Genomic DNA, 17,360 nt, shown 5'->3' with positions numbered 1-17,360 from the left:
AGAGTTGCAACATCATAGCAATCTCGTAAGAACAACTTCGCAACAGACTTAAAGTTGCTGATATTTGACGTCCTCACAAACTAAGCGTACCAGGACAGATTTACCGTTTTCTGGTAGAAAGTGACTACGCACAGTATAAGACATTGTAGTACTTTCCCACTGTCAAATTCGCCACTACATATTCACTGTTATACCTTCTTCCCCCTTTAAATTGTTAGCAAATGAAAAATTAAATTTTGTATACTACAAGAATATATTACAAGAAAATAGCTGTTCAAAATTTATATAAACAATAATAACAAAAATACAAATTGATTCTTTATCACTGTATATGCCCGCTTTCTTTAAGACGAGAGATTAAAGTATCCACATCTGGAACAATAGTACCGGCCTGCCTAGTTGGTGGATCTTCAACACTTAGAATTTGAACTCTTGGGCTGGTATCAACGCCTAAATCTTTTGGAGTAATCTTCTGTAACGGTTTCTTCTTGGCTTTCTAAACAACAAAAATTATAATATAATAATATATAAAATAAAATATAATTTTTAATTGATTTTTTCTTAAATAAACAACCAACAATTATCCCTTCTTCTATTTCTGAGAAATTGTGACAACAAATACAACACTACCGACAAAAATTCTAGATTAAGGATTGTGTCTCTCAGAACGCATATTGGAAAATATTTCCCAATAAGTTGGCATTTCATAGTTTAATTGTAGAAAACGTTGCTCATTCCGATTTTGAAACATATTTGATATTAAATGTTTGAGGTAAACGCTTGTGACACTACTTACTATAACAGCGCCCTCTATGAATATCTATCTATATTAAAAAACTATAAACCTTAAGAAACTTAAGAATAATTGTATATATGTATTTATCACATTTAAATATTTGAACAACACATATTTTGTTCAATAATTATTATTTGATTACCAGAATTAGTGAAATATACATATACTGATTTTTCAACCTGAAAGCTTACCATAATATTTGGTAGAGTAGCATATCTTGGTTCGTTTAACCTTAAGTCGGCGCTGATAACAGTGGGCAACTTGCACTTTACAGTTTCTAATCCACCATCAACTTCTCTCGTAACAGTCAACTCTTGGTCTCCCTTCTCAATCTAAAATTAATTATTTGGAAAACATTTTTCACATTTACTTATTTATCTATTATTTTAACACTGTGAAAGTAATTTTCCATCTAGTGGAATCAGTTAAATAAAAAAGCCGTCAGACTCATTAGTCCACACAAAGGTGCTTAGGAAGTGGATTGGTATATTATAACTAAAAAAAACTACGAACACAGTATAGCCGAATTTGTAAGCCTCCATGATACTCTAAAACGTGGTTAATACGACCAATGGGCACGTTTCAAGGCCAACACAAAATACAGAGATATCTTTCTAAAAAGCAATCTCCAAACATTTAATTCGTTTTTGCTCCCTAGAAATTCAATGGGATCTGAGCTATATTTGGCCAAAATTGTGCCAAAAAAATGCCACACCCAAACTGAAAACTGTTGATTTGACAAACTATCAGAAACCATTTTAATTGTTGAACGCCGAAAGGTCATATTGGATAACAGGAAGATTTGAACTAAGAAATCTTAATGTCTAGTACCCATATGGTTGATAAAGACCAGGGATGTGTATTATCGATGCATAGTTATTAAGTTAGGTATTACCTTCGAGCAAAATGTTGCCTGCGCCCACCCTAAAATGCCTGCTGTCATCTGAGCAGTCTGATTGCAGTCATCATCTATTGCCTAAAAAAACAATATAGTGAAATATTTGTACTAATGCTTTTCGCAGTGAAATATAAAAAAATAAACATTTTGAAAAAACAATTAATCTAAACTAAACCAACCAAAACTATCCCTTTGTCGGCTTTAATACCAACTTAATTTCTATTTTGTCAAGTGTTAAAAAAGATACCTGTTTGCCCACTATTACAATATCCACTTTTTCATTTTGAGCAATTTTTGCCAATATTTTAGATACATGGAGAGGTTGTAATGTTTCATACTCTGGACCTGCAACGTCAACATGGATGGCTTTATCTACTCCCATTGCTAAAGCAGTCCGTAACACCTCTTGCGCCTGTGGAGGACCACACGAGACAGCTATTATTTCCGAAGCAATCTTTTTTTCCTTTAATCTAATGGCTTCTTCGACTGCGATCTCATCAAACGGGTTCATGGAATGTTTTACGCCTTCAGTGACCACACCAGTCTTGTCAGGTTTTACCCTTACCTAATGCACAACATTATTGAACGTTACATATACACAGTTAGATTTAATGTATTGATTATAGCAAATATCAGCAAAATACCCCTGTTATATGTCAGTCACAGTCACCACAAAATTATAAGAGAGTAATCAAATATTGACAATTTGACTCATAGAAGCCCTTACTGCTTAAAGAATGAACCAATTTAAGTTCAGCAAAATATAAGCAGGTATTATATTTTTCCTTAGTGGGATCAATTGTAAATTGACTTAAATTTGTATGGTTGTGGTTGGGTAGTGCGTTTCTTGAGATACTCGCTGATCTGAGAAAATATGCGCTATGCAACAAATACAAAAGATCTAAGATAGTGCAAATTTGAAAAAACAGTTGAAAACTGAATTTCATTGCTTTTAAAAATGAGAGCTCAAATTTGTTTAATAAGATCTTTTATACCTGAGGTTTCGAAATATAATATGGCTGATTCTTTGGCAACAACGCTTTTATTCAGAATTTGATTTGGGTATATATGAAACCCGACAATAGAGAGTGTACAAATTTAGTTCGCACAACTGGTATTTCTCTATAGCTTAAATTGTTTTTGCGATATTGACATGAAAACTTGAATTCAGGATTTTTGGAGATATTGATTACAATTACTGGTAATGATTTCTAAGTAAAAAAAATATACTTCATTTATTGCAATAAAACCCACAGAGATATTTGCATTGTAATATTATATTCCAAGTTAACGGAAACACAATTCACTAAAAATGGGTAGGCTATGGATTAGAAATGAACACATTCACATTGACATTAGCATTGACATTCATCAATTTAAATTTAAAGTCCTTTTTGAAACTGAACAAAAAATATTTGAGTCATATGTATGAATATGAACACATCAAATTCGCGTGATATTGTATTGTTGCCGACGAATAAATCAGAAAAAGATCACTGAAATCACTGTTTTTTGTTTTGTTTTGTTTTTTTGTGTTTTGTTTTTTTGTGTTAAAATGTCAATGTCTCAGAAATCGTGTGTTTGATCAAAGGAAATTTAGTATACACTTTAGTATACAGTTTTACTTCGAAAAAAATAACCAAAACTAGCGCCCTCTATGTATTATCTCAAAAAAAAGAATTTCAGATGGGATGAGCGACATTTTACTAAGCCATATACTAAACCATATACCCATTGATTAAGGTGAATATAGTACCTATCATTTTTTTCTAAAAGCAATCGTTAATTACTTAATTTTGGTTTAGTTCCCTGTCGAGACCCTCTAGATTATTTTTATAATATATAGAAAAATGCCAAAAAAAAATTACATGTAAGTTTGAAAATTGTAAAAATTTTGATCTCTGCAGATAACCCATGTGCCCTTCAAACACAACGCCTGCATTTATGTAGCATATTAATTTAGACTCTGAGAAGTAATTAATTTCTATAAATTGCAATGATAGATGCTAATGAGGCTTTACAAAAGAATATCGCGATGCAACACCGAAATTGAAAATTAAATTTAGGAATAAAGAGATGACCGTGATTTACAGACCTACGGTGTTGAGCTGACATGAGATGTTTTCTGTGCCGTGCGAACCTTCTTTATGTGTATTAGAAAAACTGAAATTTTTGGTTGACCAAGATCAAGTGTCTTTGTTTTTTATGAAGAAGTTTGTTCTGCATTAAATTATCAATGAGCATAATTTATCATATCTAAACACTAGGACTAAAAAACACTTTTTTTTTCACAACAGTAAAAGATTTGTTTCTCAAAAATCAAATTGTTTTTGTGTCAATTGATCAGTCAACTGACAGAATTAATTTTATAAATACAATGAAATTTATATTTATTTATATTGTGTTCCATCGCAAATCACATCGTTCTGAGAACTAAATGGAGTGGATATTTTTATTATACATTAAGAAGTGGTCAATTGACCAGCCCCAACACTACAAAATCCAATCATTTTATTACTTAGTATAAGAAAACATTTTTAATTTCTATATTTCAATCATATAACCGTGAGAAGGCATCGAACTTAGAATATGCAACCAATTACACGCTTACATATTTTTCTTCAGTTGTAAAGAAATATTAACTTTCTTCGTTTCTGATTTATCAAACTATTATTTAAGTTAAATTTTAATCAATTTTGCTATTACCAAAATAATATTTTTTCTGCTGATTTCTAATACTCTTTTACCGGAAAAACTGGAAAATTTTATCACAATAAATAAGGAATATATAAATTTTCAAGCATAATCTCCTAAAATTTGATAGAGCCAATGTTTTTTTGCCATCCTCAATTTGTTGTACCAGAATAATTATAAGAAAAAAAATAAAAGATAAGCTTTTATCAGCTTTGAGATATATAAAGGAAAATATTTAATGGGCAGCCTCTTATTTTTGTTTGTTCAATTAGGATTTCCAAAAATATATTATTTCCCACATTAATAATAACAATTTCTAGAAATTGTTTGTTCAGTAATACTTTATTTCCTTATTTATTAAATGTTCAAAAACTAACCAAAAACGAGGATAAGATCAATAGTTTAATAAAGAAAAATTTTGAGATAATGACACAAGATTCAGCCATTTAATGGTAGATCTATTGCAACATTTTTATAATTTATTTTGATCATATTTTAAGGACAGATTTTTACCTTAACTGCATAATCAATTACTCTTTTTACACCAACTAAGACACGAGCCATTTTAATTTCAAACAAACTATTATAGAAGGCCGAATAGAAGGCACAAGCAGGATTTGGACTTTGCACTTTGCTTGTCAACAGTTTGAACACAAAATTAGGTTAACTTGTCAACGTGTTGCATGGTATAATTAAGAATTAAAAAAGGTCGTTGCTGATTCAAGATGCAAACTGTGTGGCAATCATCACAGATAAACTCTACTTTCATTCAACATGAGACAATTAATAAAAAGAAATAGTTTTATCATAATACAAATTTCTGATCTTAACTCAGACAAATTTTACTATGTTGCATACTGTTTACGTCCCAATATTGAGTGATAATTCCAAATTGTTCTTAAAGTATTGCAAGTTTTTAGCGATTTTTTTCTCTCTTCCTTTTATGCTATTCGTAACCCACCAAATTTGCTCTAAGTCTTTTGACCTGTAAAATTAACCTCAATCTCAAACCTGAAATTTTTTTTGTGAAATGGATTCAAATAAAAAAAGTACCAAAGAGGATTTAAGTAAATATGACTGGATAAGTTTGCGAAATGAAATGGATGAAGGGAAAACTATTGAAACTGCTGCAGAAAAATTCCGCAGAAAGTTTTCTGAGGAACCTTTTATACCAATAGGTAGGAGCCAGAGGGCTCAGCGCAGTTGATGCATTAATAATTTTACAGGCGCATTAGCAACTGCGACTGCTCTTTCTGTTGGACTTTGGAGCTTTCGAACAGGTAGAAGAAAGCTGTCACAGTATATGATGAGAACTCGAATTGTAGCCCAAGGTTTTACAGTTGCTGCTTTGGTTTTTGGAATACTCATGGGCGCCAAAGGCATTGCAAAATAACTTTATTGAGCAGTTCACTTTGTTGACTTAGCAAGTACAATATGCTTAAATGTAAATATAACTTTTGATTATGCTAGGAACCTGTGCATAAAAAATTGAGAACTCCATTAAGCGTTTTCATGTATGTTAATTAAAATGAAAATTGAAATGAAGTACAAACAAAAGTATATCAGGACTTGCTATAAGGAAAGCTCCTTTTTTACTTGGCAATTTTACTGTTCCTAGTTGTTTCACATTCCTTCATTACAAAGGAATTGGGGCATACTATTCAATTTTAAATAAAACAATCATTTTTTTATTCTTTTGGATTTATGATTTGATTAAGGTGATTAGAAATATAATCTCAAAAACAGAAAAATTCTAAAATTAGCTGTATTATGTATTCTAGTGACATTGCTGAATGTTCAGGACCTGCAATTAAAAAAAAATGCGTTCACCAATTTAACCAAATACTTGCAATGTAATAAAATTGCAACAGCTGATGGAAAATATTGAAATTGCAACAGTGAAAAGTTGCCAAGTGAGAAACGGGTTTACGACACCATAATAAAATAGTTTCAAAAAGTGCTTGATTTAATTTATTAAATTTTATGAGTAGTAGGCTTCGAATTTATTTGATGTCTGTCGCCTTTTATGATGTCCGTAGAACGAGATCGACGTTGTGACTTGCATTCAATGAACTCCTTACCTTGTATAGAAAAATGAAGTTGGGCGAACGACCCACACAATGTTGGCTATATCGTGGTCGCAAAAGCTAAGAATGCGAGAGGATCGATAAGTTACTAACTTGAAGTTAGTAACTTAGTACGTCGTAGTAGTTAAATTAAGCGACTATTTAGTTAATTAGGGTCAAAGTGTTCATTTGAGTATTAAATAAGAATTTCAAAGAACATTCGTCACAGCTTGAGAATAGTCCATACTAAAATGCTCAATTCTATCGCAAGATTCTTAGATTATTGGTATTTCAGGTATTTGCTAGTCACGGAATTGTTTATGGTGGAAAAATGGGAACGGCTCATGTTTCGTATCCTTTTTGTAAAAAAGAAAACCATTAACATTTTTTTTTATTGTTCCTTATTGTTTATTCCAGATACTGTACTATTTGGATTTCTTTTCTTTATTGCCTTATTTAACAAATTGGTGCTCCTGGGAATGGTGAACGTGTTTACCACTTCAGTACTTTGGTATAAGGTTTTCCCCGAACATAGTGAGGGAATTAAAATTTCCAATTTCAATAATAATCATATACCTAGTTTTAGATTTTATTAATAATCAAATAAGAAATATATATAGTCAGTGTCTCAGAGTTTCTGATTTATGTGTTCTTTTAACATGTGCACTAAGCGAGCTTTGATGTATAAATGATTTACCACATAAATCGCAAATGAAGGACCTTTCTCCACTGTGGCATTTTCTATGAATGTTTAAAGTTTTCTGATCATAAAATGCCTTGCCACAGTCACCACATTTGTGATCTTTTTCACCTGAAAATCAAAATTTCATTAGGTTTTGATTCTCATATTTTTATAACTACAAGTAAAAAGTAACCGTATGTATAGTTTTTGATCAAATTTTGCAGATGCCAGTTTTTGGAAAGTTCTGATTATGCAGGAAAAAATTCAGAAATTTCTCTTGTAATTAAACTTTTTAAAATTACTGCCAGTGTTTTTACTCAACCCCACTTGGTTTTGGTTATTTTATGGCTTACTTTTAAAAAATAACTACAAATACCCATATTCGCGCTAAGTAATTTGTCAAATTAAAAATTAAATCACAAAGAAATACATAATAAAATGTCCAGTTGCTATACATAAAGTAACTAGGGGAATTAGGCTCCTGGAACAAAAATCAATCCCATTGAGATTATCGATTATCAACATTATTATTGTATACTCAGTTCACCATTGACTCATTATATTGCATTGTATATTGCTATTCATACACACCTTTATGAGTTTTCATATGATCCGTTAGGTGTGAAGCCATTTTGTATCTGTTTAAACATATGGTACACGCATAGGGCTTCTCCCCTGTATGACTTCTCATGTGTATCTTTACGTCGCCGGATCGTTTAAACTTTTTGCCACATGCATTGCAAATGAACCTGAAAATTGTATCCCATTATTCTTACTTTAGCTACCATTTATTTCTTTGGTCGACAATTCCACCTGTGCATAAATGCACTTGCAACAACGCCTAAACCAAGTATTGAAAAAAATTGACCTATAAATTTCTTGGAGTTTTGTTTACAGGCTGCCTGGGTCATCTAATCAAAACTTTTACTGGTAATGAGGAGTCACAGATTCAGCTAAAAAAGAAGGGTCTTCTTGTTGACTGCAACATTAATTACTTTATTTGTGTAGGCTACTACCAGCAAGTTTGAATAAAACTTCCCCTTCTTAGAACATTTAATCTGTTGATTTCTTTCTCAAATATCCCAATGAGTGTAAACTAACTTTTGTAGACTATTACCATATAATTATAAATAGAGCAATGCGAAACCTGGGTTTTATAATAGACAACAGTAATTAACTAACTCCGATTTGCTTCGAGCTATTTGACGATTCAGTAGGCTCTGGAATTGAGTATCAGTGTGTGTTATATAAGTACTACATACATTCACATACAATGTGTGTTATATAAGTAATATTGAAACTGTTCAGAGAGCGTTTTTTTTTGTTATCATATCAATTATAATGCAATTAGCTGCGCATATCAAATTGATTCTCTTCGTTCAAACGTTTCATCTTGATGTACTAACTCTACTGAAAATTTTGAATGGTACTTGTTTTTGGCTAGCTCACATGGGTTATACAAGCCGTAATACCTCAATGTTTCGCAATTCCTTTTCATCATGCTAACTACGAATTCTACTCGTCCCTTAATTTGTTCATCAAGTTAAAGCGAAGTGATAAAAATAAAAGTTTAAAAAAATAATTTTTTTGATAACAATAATTATTAGAACATATTTCCTATATCATAAGGATTAAAATAACCAACAATTTGTTTATTATTTTCATACAGGATATCATATTAAAGTGCCTGAAAAACTATGCTTTTTTAACCTTTTATGTATTTCATTTTTAATTTTCATTTTTTTGTTAGATAATTTGATGGTATTTCAATTATTCCAACCTAACGGTAAAATTTATTTTTATGATGTTAGTAATAATAACTAGTATATTCATCCTAAATACGTCCATCAAGGAAATTAAAATAAAAAAATTTAACAAAAATTAAAATAAATTTAGCACTAATTAATTCAACATTAAAATTGGGAAAACAACGGTAGGCGGTGGCATTAAGTGCAATAATTAAAAATTAATTACTTAACAGACAATAGCAAATAATGGAAAAAATATTTTTTCTTCTCCCCTATGTAAAATACCTAATTACACACCGATCTAGCGTGCACTTTACCAGTCAGTTTCGTTTCTCGCGGATCCGAGGCACTTCGGACATTTCCGGGATTTTACCGCACGGGTTTGGGAGCAATCAATCGGATGTTTTTGGAGATATTTCCCACGTTTTGAACTTTGACGTTTGTCAATTCTGACGGTCATGTAAGTAAGTAGAGTTTGAAACATAACTGACAAAACTGATATTCGTGATGCACATGCGCATAAAGTAAAAAGTTGACTGACTTTTTAATGTTAATGTTCTTTAGTGGAACTGCATGTAAATCTGGATTCACTTTTCAATATGAATGTTAAATTAGTGTAAATGTTAATAATACATTTGGTGACATTGTAATTTCCTGTTCTACCAACCTACACAATTATCAAGGTTATGAGGATATTTTTTACTTTATTTACATTACAACCATCAAGCAAAAGTATGCTTACTTTTTATGATCCGTATGTATTAGCATGTGAGCTCTTAAAATTGAACTGGAGTGGAATGCGTTGCTGCAGATCTTACACTTGTAGGGTTTTTCTCCCGAATGTTGGCGACAGTGGATGGTCAAATTGTGGCTATATCGGAATGTTTTGCCACAGTCGGTACACATGTACTTTTTCTCCATTGTATGGCTTCTGAGATGAATTCTCAAACTGAATTTTCGAGCAAAAGATTTATCGCATATTTTGCAAGTATGTGGTTTTTCAGCTGCAAAAAAAAAACTGATGCGAAATTCCCTTGCTTGAATTATACAGTATATCACATTCTCAACTTGTGAAAATTTCTAAATTTGGTACTTCCAATCATTTTTGTATATTATGCAACAAGTTTATAAAAGTGTAGTATAGTTTGAGTGAGTCAGTCATTTCTGTCATTTCCCAAACCAATATTAAATGGCAGAATTGCGATGCCATCAGCATTGAAGAATGTAATTAAAATAAGAAAAATCCTTTTTTGCAATTCTTAAATAAAAAGTTCAACAATAAACGAGGAGCCTTTATACAAAATTAAATGGAGCTTCTTATAAATTAATTTTTACAAAAACGAACACACTTGGATTTGGATGCTGGTTTTGAACTACATGTTCTTATACAAACTAAAAATTCATTAAAACTTACAAACATACTCTAAATTATGGAAAGTGTTTAAAAAACCATGCACCATCTCTAGGCTGGATGTTCGATAATATGCTTTACTTAGAACTGGTCCAGAACTGTCTCCACGTATTAATTTTTTGAATTAAGCAAAAACCTTCAGCACTTTTACATGGTACATTATATAACATATATGGAAACGGTTACAGGTACTGTAATCCCTAATTAAATTGAAATTTGAACTTAACTTACACTTATGTATAATCATATGTTTTCTAAGATATCTAGGGGTTGCAAAGGACTTCATGCAAATATTACAAATGGCTGGTTCTACCCCTTTATGTTGTCTCATATGCAGTTTCTGATCAAACAGACTTTTACAGATTTTCCCGCACACATCACAAGAGTATTTGACTTCCTTTCTAAAATTTGCTACATTATTGCCAACTTAATGTCGGTTCTCACATTTACCTATGACTATATAAATGTCTTTTTAGAGAATTTTTCTTATATTCCTTACTAACATTTTTGGTGCAAATGTGACAAAAATGTAAATCATCTTTGGGATGAAATGTGTCATTATGTGCTTCTTGCAGCTGATTATCAACAAAACTCAAGCTGCATATACTACAAAAAACTTTTAAATGATGTTTATAAAAAAAATATTTGCTAATAAGTAATTAGTGCTACCTTTTGAAGTTGATTGGGCAAATAATTCATGGTCACTTGAATCCTTTTTGCTTAGTATTGTGTCCAATTCACAATTATTAGATTCTTTGGCAAATAATTCATGGTTACTTGAATCCTTTTTGCTTAGAATTGTGTCCAATTCACAATTATTAGGTTCTTTTCCTACCTCTGATTGTGAGATGCTTAATACTTCAAGAAGCACTCGATCACTATTTTCAATTTGTTCTTTAAATTCTATCAACTCATTTAGTTTACCTACACAGCTATTGCATATGTTTTGTGGTAGATGGTCGTTCACATGGATCTGAAACAATCTACAATAATTAATCCAAAGCGCAACACGATAACTTTACTTGGACTGAAGAAAGTTGCTGGATAAAATTCCTACAATTTGTAGAAAAGATGTTTAACAACTCTTTTGATTCGTTAAGACAAATTCGGCAAATTTTGTGAAAAATTAATTGCGACGGAGGACTGTACATTTTGGCCAATTCTTAAAGTTCTTTTTAGTTTATTTACAAGAACTCTTTTTTAAATTTAAAATATTCGAGGTTAACTTCATAGATAATGGAATAATATGCTGTGCCTGAAATATTCCCAATCTTTCATTCATTGTTTCTGGAAAGGAGAAAAATGTAGTATATGCTCATGCGTATTAAAAATAGATTATAAATTTTTATTTCGCGTTTTTTACTGTCGCAACCTGCTCTCTACATGTGTGTGTAAATTTATAAAAACAAAAATATCGAACATACATGCTTTGGTAATTTTATGTCGCTAAAACTTTAATACGACTTATCATTGAATAAATAAAATGAGAAATTTAATAAAATATCAATTACCGCACTACTGACATCTAGCGCCCTTCGTGCCAAAAACTTGATTTCAACAATTTTGCATTCACATTTGATCAGAAGATGTCGCACTGATTGTTGCCAATATCGTCCAAGTCGAGAGGTGGAGAACGCATGTGAAATTTTCATGTTTCTTGTCAGTTAGTTCCATGTGGGCAAGGGCATAGCAAGCGCTTCGGATCGTATGGCTTGATTGTGTTTATAGTTTTGTTTTTTCTTTTATTTCTGTGCATTTCCAATAAGTAGTGCGCGTATATTTATGCGAGTATGTAACTTTTCTGTTATATTCTCCATTATGTCTTATTTTTTTCTGCCGAAAACCAGATTTTGAAAAAAAAAACGTTAATTTGAAAGCAAAGCAAACATAACCTTCGCAGAGTCGGCAGCTGTTTGGCCGAATTAGGAACAGGTAGAAACGGTTGTTGGAAATTCAACGAGACTGTCAAATTGTTTATTGTTTTGTACTGTGATTATTTATTTGCAATAAATTAGTGACATTGGCAATATGTTGGGATATACGACTTCACGTGACGGTCTCCTACAGTTAGAAGAAGGTGTCTTGGGCACCGTAGTTCAAAAGGAATCAATCTTGGCAGTATATGACGTAGATAAAACTCCGCTTGGCAGGTATGTGGACTTTTATTTGGATTTCGTATTAATTTTAAAACGTTAGGATTTATCTGGAATATTATGCATGTACTTGTATTATATGTTATCAAGATAAGTAGTTAATTTATTTGCGAAATTCGTTTATGGAAACATGTTATGTTATCAAGGATTTTTTAAGTTGCGTTAAACCACCTATAAAATATTAATTTGATATCAAATTTATCAAAGAATTAGACGGTAAATTGTCCTCATAGTTGGCGAAGTCAATCGAGTATTTCTAAAGGTTTCTTTAGTTATTCAGGTTTCCTAAATTGCTTGGGTCGGAGGGAATAAGAACTACTAAGATCAAATTTAAGGTATTTTCGCAGGTAAATGGGCGCCACCCAACTTTTTGCATATTAATTACTTAGCGTGTTTGCAACGTACTTTTAGCTTTAGCGTTACCTCTTATTATTGTTTTTTGCATTTTGATTTTAGACGTAGGATGTACCTACCTAGAGTTTTGGAAACCCAAACTAGGATGTTGATTTTTTTTTAAATTTTACTTCAATCTTTTATTACTTTCGAACTCTATTTTTTTTACTCTACATAGCTACGTTTATTTAATTGAGTTAATATAAGCCATAGTACTACCAGTCGGTTAAAAAGTGATTAAAGTAACTTGTCACTAAGAAAATTATAGAATTTAAGCAAAGCATTGAAAATACAAATACCTATGTCTATGCGAGCTGTAATTACCTACAATGCTATATATTGGTTAGTTTGGAAGTTAAATCACAACCAAATTTTTTGGTGTAAGGAATTTATGTTTAATATTCAAAGTTTCATCTAGGTATGCAGCAATTGGTTTGGTTAATAAATATGTGTGTGAAAATGCCTTTTCCCTGTAAAAAGGACTCCCGAAAATATTTTCAGCAGTACCTAAATAAAATTGGGGTCATATTTTGCACACGAGCTAAGGGGTTTATGGTGCTATTCATTTTGCCGACTAAGTGTTTCTTATGAGAATATTTGGTGAAACTATGCACTCATTAGGCGTGTCCCGCAGAATATTAATTTAAAGCGTTAGATTTATTAAGCACCGTCGCCAGTTACGTTTTAGGTACTTTAATAAATAATAAAACTTTAATTTATAGTTGCCCAGAATTTGAAATTTGAAAGGATTCAAATACATATAATATGGTTGGGTAAATGTTTGTCTTTATTTTGAAAGTGAGTTTAAAAAAAAAAAGGTAACTTCAGAAATATTCTAGAGGTAGGTAGGTCCTAGGAGAATAAATTAAACGTCAGATTATTGCCCAGTGAAAATTTTAAAAAAGTTAGGATCCAAGAATCCACCGTGGCAACGAAAGACAGGGATCACAAAATATTGCTCAATCAAAAGTTGACATGGTGTGAAGTGCAGAAGTGCATATTGGATGTATTTTTTAAACTATAAAATAAATAACCCAGCATCGTGGTTTCTTCCTAAGCAGTGATTAGTAAACATTACAAAAACTAACGAAAAAGAAACGATGGGCGAATACGCGGTAGAAGGAAATAGGAAATTTAAAAACGAAAAAAATGAATAACTTAAAAAACCGAAAATTGAAATAAACTCGTATATCGTGCTTAAATTGTTACGTTGAAAGTTTCTTCGGGTTAGCTTTTGGAAGAATTGAATTCGAACTCCCGACCAGTAAAAAAACGATGGTTCATTTATGGTCTTATAAGCGATCAGCACCATTAAAAAACAAAAATGAGTACTATGGCACTCATGCGCTAGACTCGCCTTACTGCGTGAGAATTTGCAGCGGAAGCGGCGAACTATCCGAGAAAAATGTACAGTCTAGGCAGTGTCGGCGCTCTGAAGGCATGCTTTCAAATTGATATTCGCGTACAGCACAAAGTTTTAATCCGACGGCTGAGGTTGAGCGATCTCGGCAGAGAAAGTAGGCTAAGTATTCGTTTTTCGAGAAACGGTCAATCGCATGCCGGTCCAACAGCCGCAAACTCGCATCTCCGATGCGTAATCGCTACTCTGTCGCGTTACGGATTAACCCAAAAACAAGCACGCTCGCGACGGTGCCGATTTATACTATCGGTGACGTAAAATCGAGTATAAAAATCACCAATGTCGTTACATTCGAAAGAGCCACGGATAAAATGCCTATAGAAAGTTGCTGCCATTTTTTTTTCTGTAAAGACCGTTTGATAATTTTTCACGTCCACAATCATCTTTGCTGGTATTGCTGGTACGTAATTAAAAGCTTTTAGGGAACTGTGAATGATAACACTGATGTAACTGCATATAGATTTAGTGATGTTGCAACATTTGCACTGTCCAAGCTACTGTCCCTTGTTAACTTGGATCCAAAATGGTAGTGCAAATATATAGCTGATACCAAATAAACGTCATTACATATTTTTCTTTAATTAAAATATAAACAATATTTCAATGCTTAATTTTAAAGGTATTTACCCAGAACTTGATTTTATTTGTTCATTTATCGCTCATATTAAAAAGATCTAACCATAACATTCAAACCTCTTAAATATTAATAATTAGGTATTATGAATATATGTAGAATATTTTTATTTATTATTCTTACTGATATGACTAGAATCACTAGAGTCGTCGACAACATGAGTGGAAGAATCTCCTGCCTGTGCGTTGTTTGTTCCCTGTTATGTCATTCGTCATGTGTGTAATGTGTTTATCCCCATTTCAAGGGTAAGAGTTTCCAGTATCTTTTCCCACATTTTTGAATGAATCTTTCGCTCGGTGTCATCTACCACCTACTTCTTTGTTGCTTTATAGAATGCATACAATTTTTGTTACCCTGTCACCAAGGTTAGAAGTTCAGATTTCGATGCTATGTTCGGATACCCAAGTTTTTGTTTGGTTAATCAATTCTGAATTTCAGCCTTGTTTCAATAACGTGCAATGCTAAGGAGCATTGATACATGGCTCACTCAAGTCTCGAGTCAAGTTCTTCAACAGTTGATTTTCGAACCAACGAAGAATGTTTTCCTACGTGACTAAAGTTTACTTGTTACGTGCTATATGTTTAGCATTTCAGTATTAGTCGTATTACGAAGCAAATAATTCATTTAAGGGTTTAACGGGGTTTTCAATAAAATTTGTTCGACCCATTTAACCTTCCCAATTTTATAGCTAAGTATGTTGTTTACATATTTTGAATTTAGTCGTTTCTTCTGCTTTTTGGCCTTTTGGTTAGTTTTGTTTGTCTGTTTCTTTTTATAGATTATAAATATGGATAAACATTATCTGAAGAAGTGGGAACGTGGAAAACGGGTGACACTACGTTCCTTTTGGCTGGAAGGCTGGGTGTGCGAGGATCAATTTCATCTTTGATGCGCCCCTATTGGATTCAGTTTTTGTTCCTTCGCTTTTTCCCGATGTGTTTGTTTTCAAAAATTTTTGAGAGTTGCAGCATAAGTTCCTGTAGTATCAGCTAGCATATTCAGGGCCTCTATATATCTCTAGTAGCTATTTGCATAATAGTGTTTTTTTTAATGACTTACGACTTATGAATCACGCAGTTTGATTTTATAAAAGTTATTCAGGTTATTTCTATGCGTGTATGAGATTTTGTGACATTAAGTCGTGTTTTTATGTATTTTAATAAAAATCATTTTAATATGTACAACTTGAAAGTTTCAAAGTTAAATGTTGAAAATTTCCTCAATTTCCGTCGATCCACTGTGCGTCGCAAAATCGCCGCGTTTAATTTTGATCGCGACGTGAAATCGAGCCTGAAATATCATTCACCGTTTAATTAATTGTGGGTATGCATTTGCGACGCTAAAACCAGTTTAGAAGGCTTTACGTTAAAGGTTTGTAGGACATTTTCACAATTCATAAACGTGTATCACGAATTATTCGTGTTCCGCCCGTTGAGTCGGTGGTCGTTTGAAAGTATTCAACGCTAGTAAAAAAAATTAGGGCCGTATTATGGCTCGTCACAGTTAGTTCATTGAGTTTTTAAAACATTTTGTGAGCAAAATGCATGATACTGGATATTTCAGGTTTCAAGGCACAGACTTATGTGGACGACGGTGGTTTTAAGCAAAAACGTTTATATTAACAGGGGGTCAACCTTTGGTTATCTTTTTCTATTAATCTGGCTCACTTACATATAAATGATCCCCAGAAGATTGTCATTTGAAGCGTTTTAAGCATTTTTACATTTTTGCGAGTAGAGGCTTCTTTTCCCCTTCCCAACAAACCTGTTCGTAGTACCCCTTTAATGTCGTCCAGTAAAATTTGTTCTTTCTGAGGATAAAATTTAAGCGGGGTGGGGGGTTATAAAAAAAGCCTTTACCTTGCCTTAGTATCACCCTGTAGTTTTTAAAAGTGTTTAAAATACTTAAATGATGATTTTCTAGAAAGTATTTACCATAAAATAAATAAACTCTTATGGGGGTGTTGAAATTAGATTAAATTAAACCCAAAAAAATCATAACATTACTTTACAGAAAACTTGTTTGGGAATATTTAACAAGATTCGTGACCCATTTATCTTTTTTCATACATTTTTCAGAAGATGGATTAGCGATTATATGGTTTTCGTTCGACATACTAAAACCCTGATGACGTAGATATTACTGCAGACTAAATTTTCCAGAGAATATCTAGACGAGAATCGTTTTCAGATATTTTCTACGTGAGTGCTCTGCCTCCTTTGTGTATATACTGTTAAAATATTTCTTTCATCGCCTTTTAAGTCGTGACATACAATATTCCCAAAATGGGTGAAAGATATTAACACATTATAAAAAGTTACAGTACAGTACCGCTGTTTAAACATTGATTTACATAGCTTGCGGTGGGAAACTACACAAAGGCCCCGTTCTGTGTATTGTGTATATATTTTTGCTATGTAGTGAATCATTTACAGTCAGAATGATTTCTTTATTTTCGATAACC

At 32.2% G+C, this 17,360-nt stretch overlaps 4 protein-coding genes across 9 annotated transcripts in view; 2 read left to right on the top strand and 2 right to left on the bottom strand.

Moving 5' to 3' along the window:
* Positions 1 to 242: 242 nt before the first annotated feature.
* On the bottom strand, positions 243 to 5,056 carry LOC132703406 (electron transfer flavoprotein subunit beta-like). Its single transcript, XM_060672649.1, has 5 exons — positions 4,902 to 5,056; positions 1,942 to 2,259; positions 1,692 to 1,772; positions 988 to 1,128; positions 243 to 496 (listed from the first exon to the last, which is right to left on the bottom strand). Exons 1-5 carry the CDS (start codon positions 4,950 to 4,952, stop codon positions 323 to 325), a joined length of 765 nt encoding a protein of 254 aa, XP_060528632.1. The 5' UTR covers positions 4,953 to 5,056; the 3' UTR covers positions 243 to 322.
* A 207-nt stretch (positions 5,057 to 5,263) lies between these two features.
* On the top strand, positions 5,264 to 6,476 carry LOC132703407 (HIG1 domain family member 2A, mitochondrial). The gene is made up of 2 exons (XM_060672650.1): positions 5,264 to 5,566; positions 5,615 to 6,476. Exons 1-2 carry the CDS (start codon positions 5,419 to 5,421, stop codon positions 5,779 to 5,781), a joined length of 315 nt encoding a protein of 104 aa, XP_060528633.1. The 5' UTR covers positions 5,264 to 5,418; the 3' UTR covers positions 5,782 to 6,476.
* Positions 6,477 to 6,940: 464 nt separating this feature from the next.
* LOC132703405 (zinc finger protein 45-like) lies at positions 6,941 to 11,743 on the bottom strand. Of its 2 annotated transcripts, none has more exons than XM_060672647.1 (7): positions 11,720 to 11,743; positions 10,965 to 11,268; positions 10,746 to 10,911; positions 10,527 to 10,696; positions 9,627 to 9,888; positions 7,728 to 7,885; positions 6,941 to 7,265 (listed from the first exon to the last, which is right to left on the bottom strand). In XM_060672647.1, the coding sequence occupies exons 4-7, from the start codon at positions 10,624 to 10,626 to the stop codon at positions 7,075 to 7,077; spliced, it is 711 nt and encodes a 236-aa protein (XP_060528630.1). In that variant the 5' UTR covers positions 10,627 to 10,696; positions 10,746 to 10,911; positions 10,965 to 11,268; positions 11,720 to 11,743; the 3' UTR covers positions 6,941 to 7,074. The 2 variants fall into 2 exon arrangements, with proteins under 2 accessions (XP_060528630.1, XP_060528629.1); XM_060672646.1 differs by lacking the exon at positions 11,720 to 11,743 and adding an exon at positions 11,318 to 11,659.
* A 233-nt stretch (positions 11,744 to 11,976) lies between these two features.
* Positions 11,977 to 17,360, top strand: part of LOC132703243 (death-associated protein kinase related-like) — a 188,520-nt gene continuing 183,136 nt past the window's right edge. For all 5 annotated transcript variants that reach the window (XR_009619038.1, XR_009619041.1, XR_009619039.1 and 2 more), the window contains exon 1: positions 11,977 to 12,445. Coding sequence is in view for 2 of the 5 variants with exons in the window: in XM_060672388.1 (XP_060528371.1) it covers positions 12,324 to 12,445 (122 nt within the window). In the remaining 3 variants the exon portion in view is untranslated. The remainder of the gene's footprint in view (positions 12,446 to 17,360) is intronic.

The sequence above is a fragment of the Cylas formicarius genome, unplaced genomic scaffold, assembly GCF_029955315.1.
Source record: "Cylas formicarius isolate icCylForm1 unplaced genomic scaffold, icCylForm1.1 PGA_scaffold_6__28_contigs__length_40554024, whole genome shotgun sequence".
Lineage (NCBI taxonomy): Eukaryota > Metazoa > Arthropoda > Insecta > Coleoptera > Brentidae > Cylas > Cylas formicarius.
Note: the sequence above shows the minus strand (reverse complement) of the source record. Positions and strands in the feature narration are given on the sequence as shown.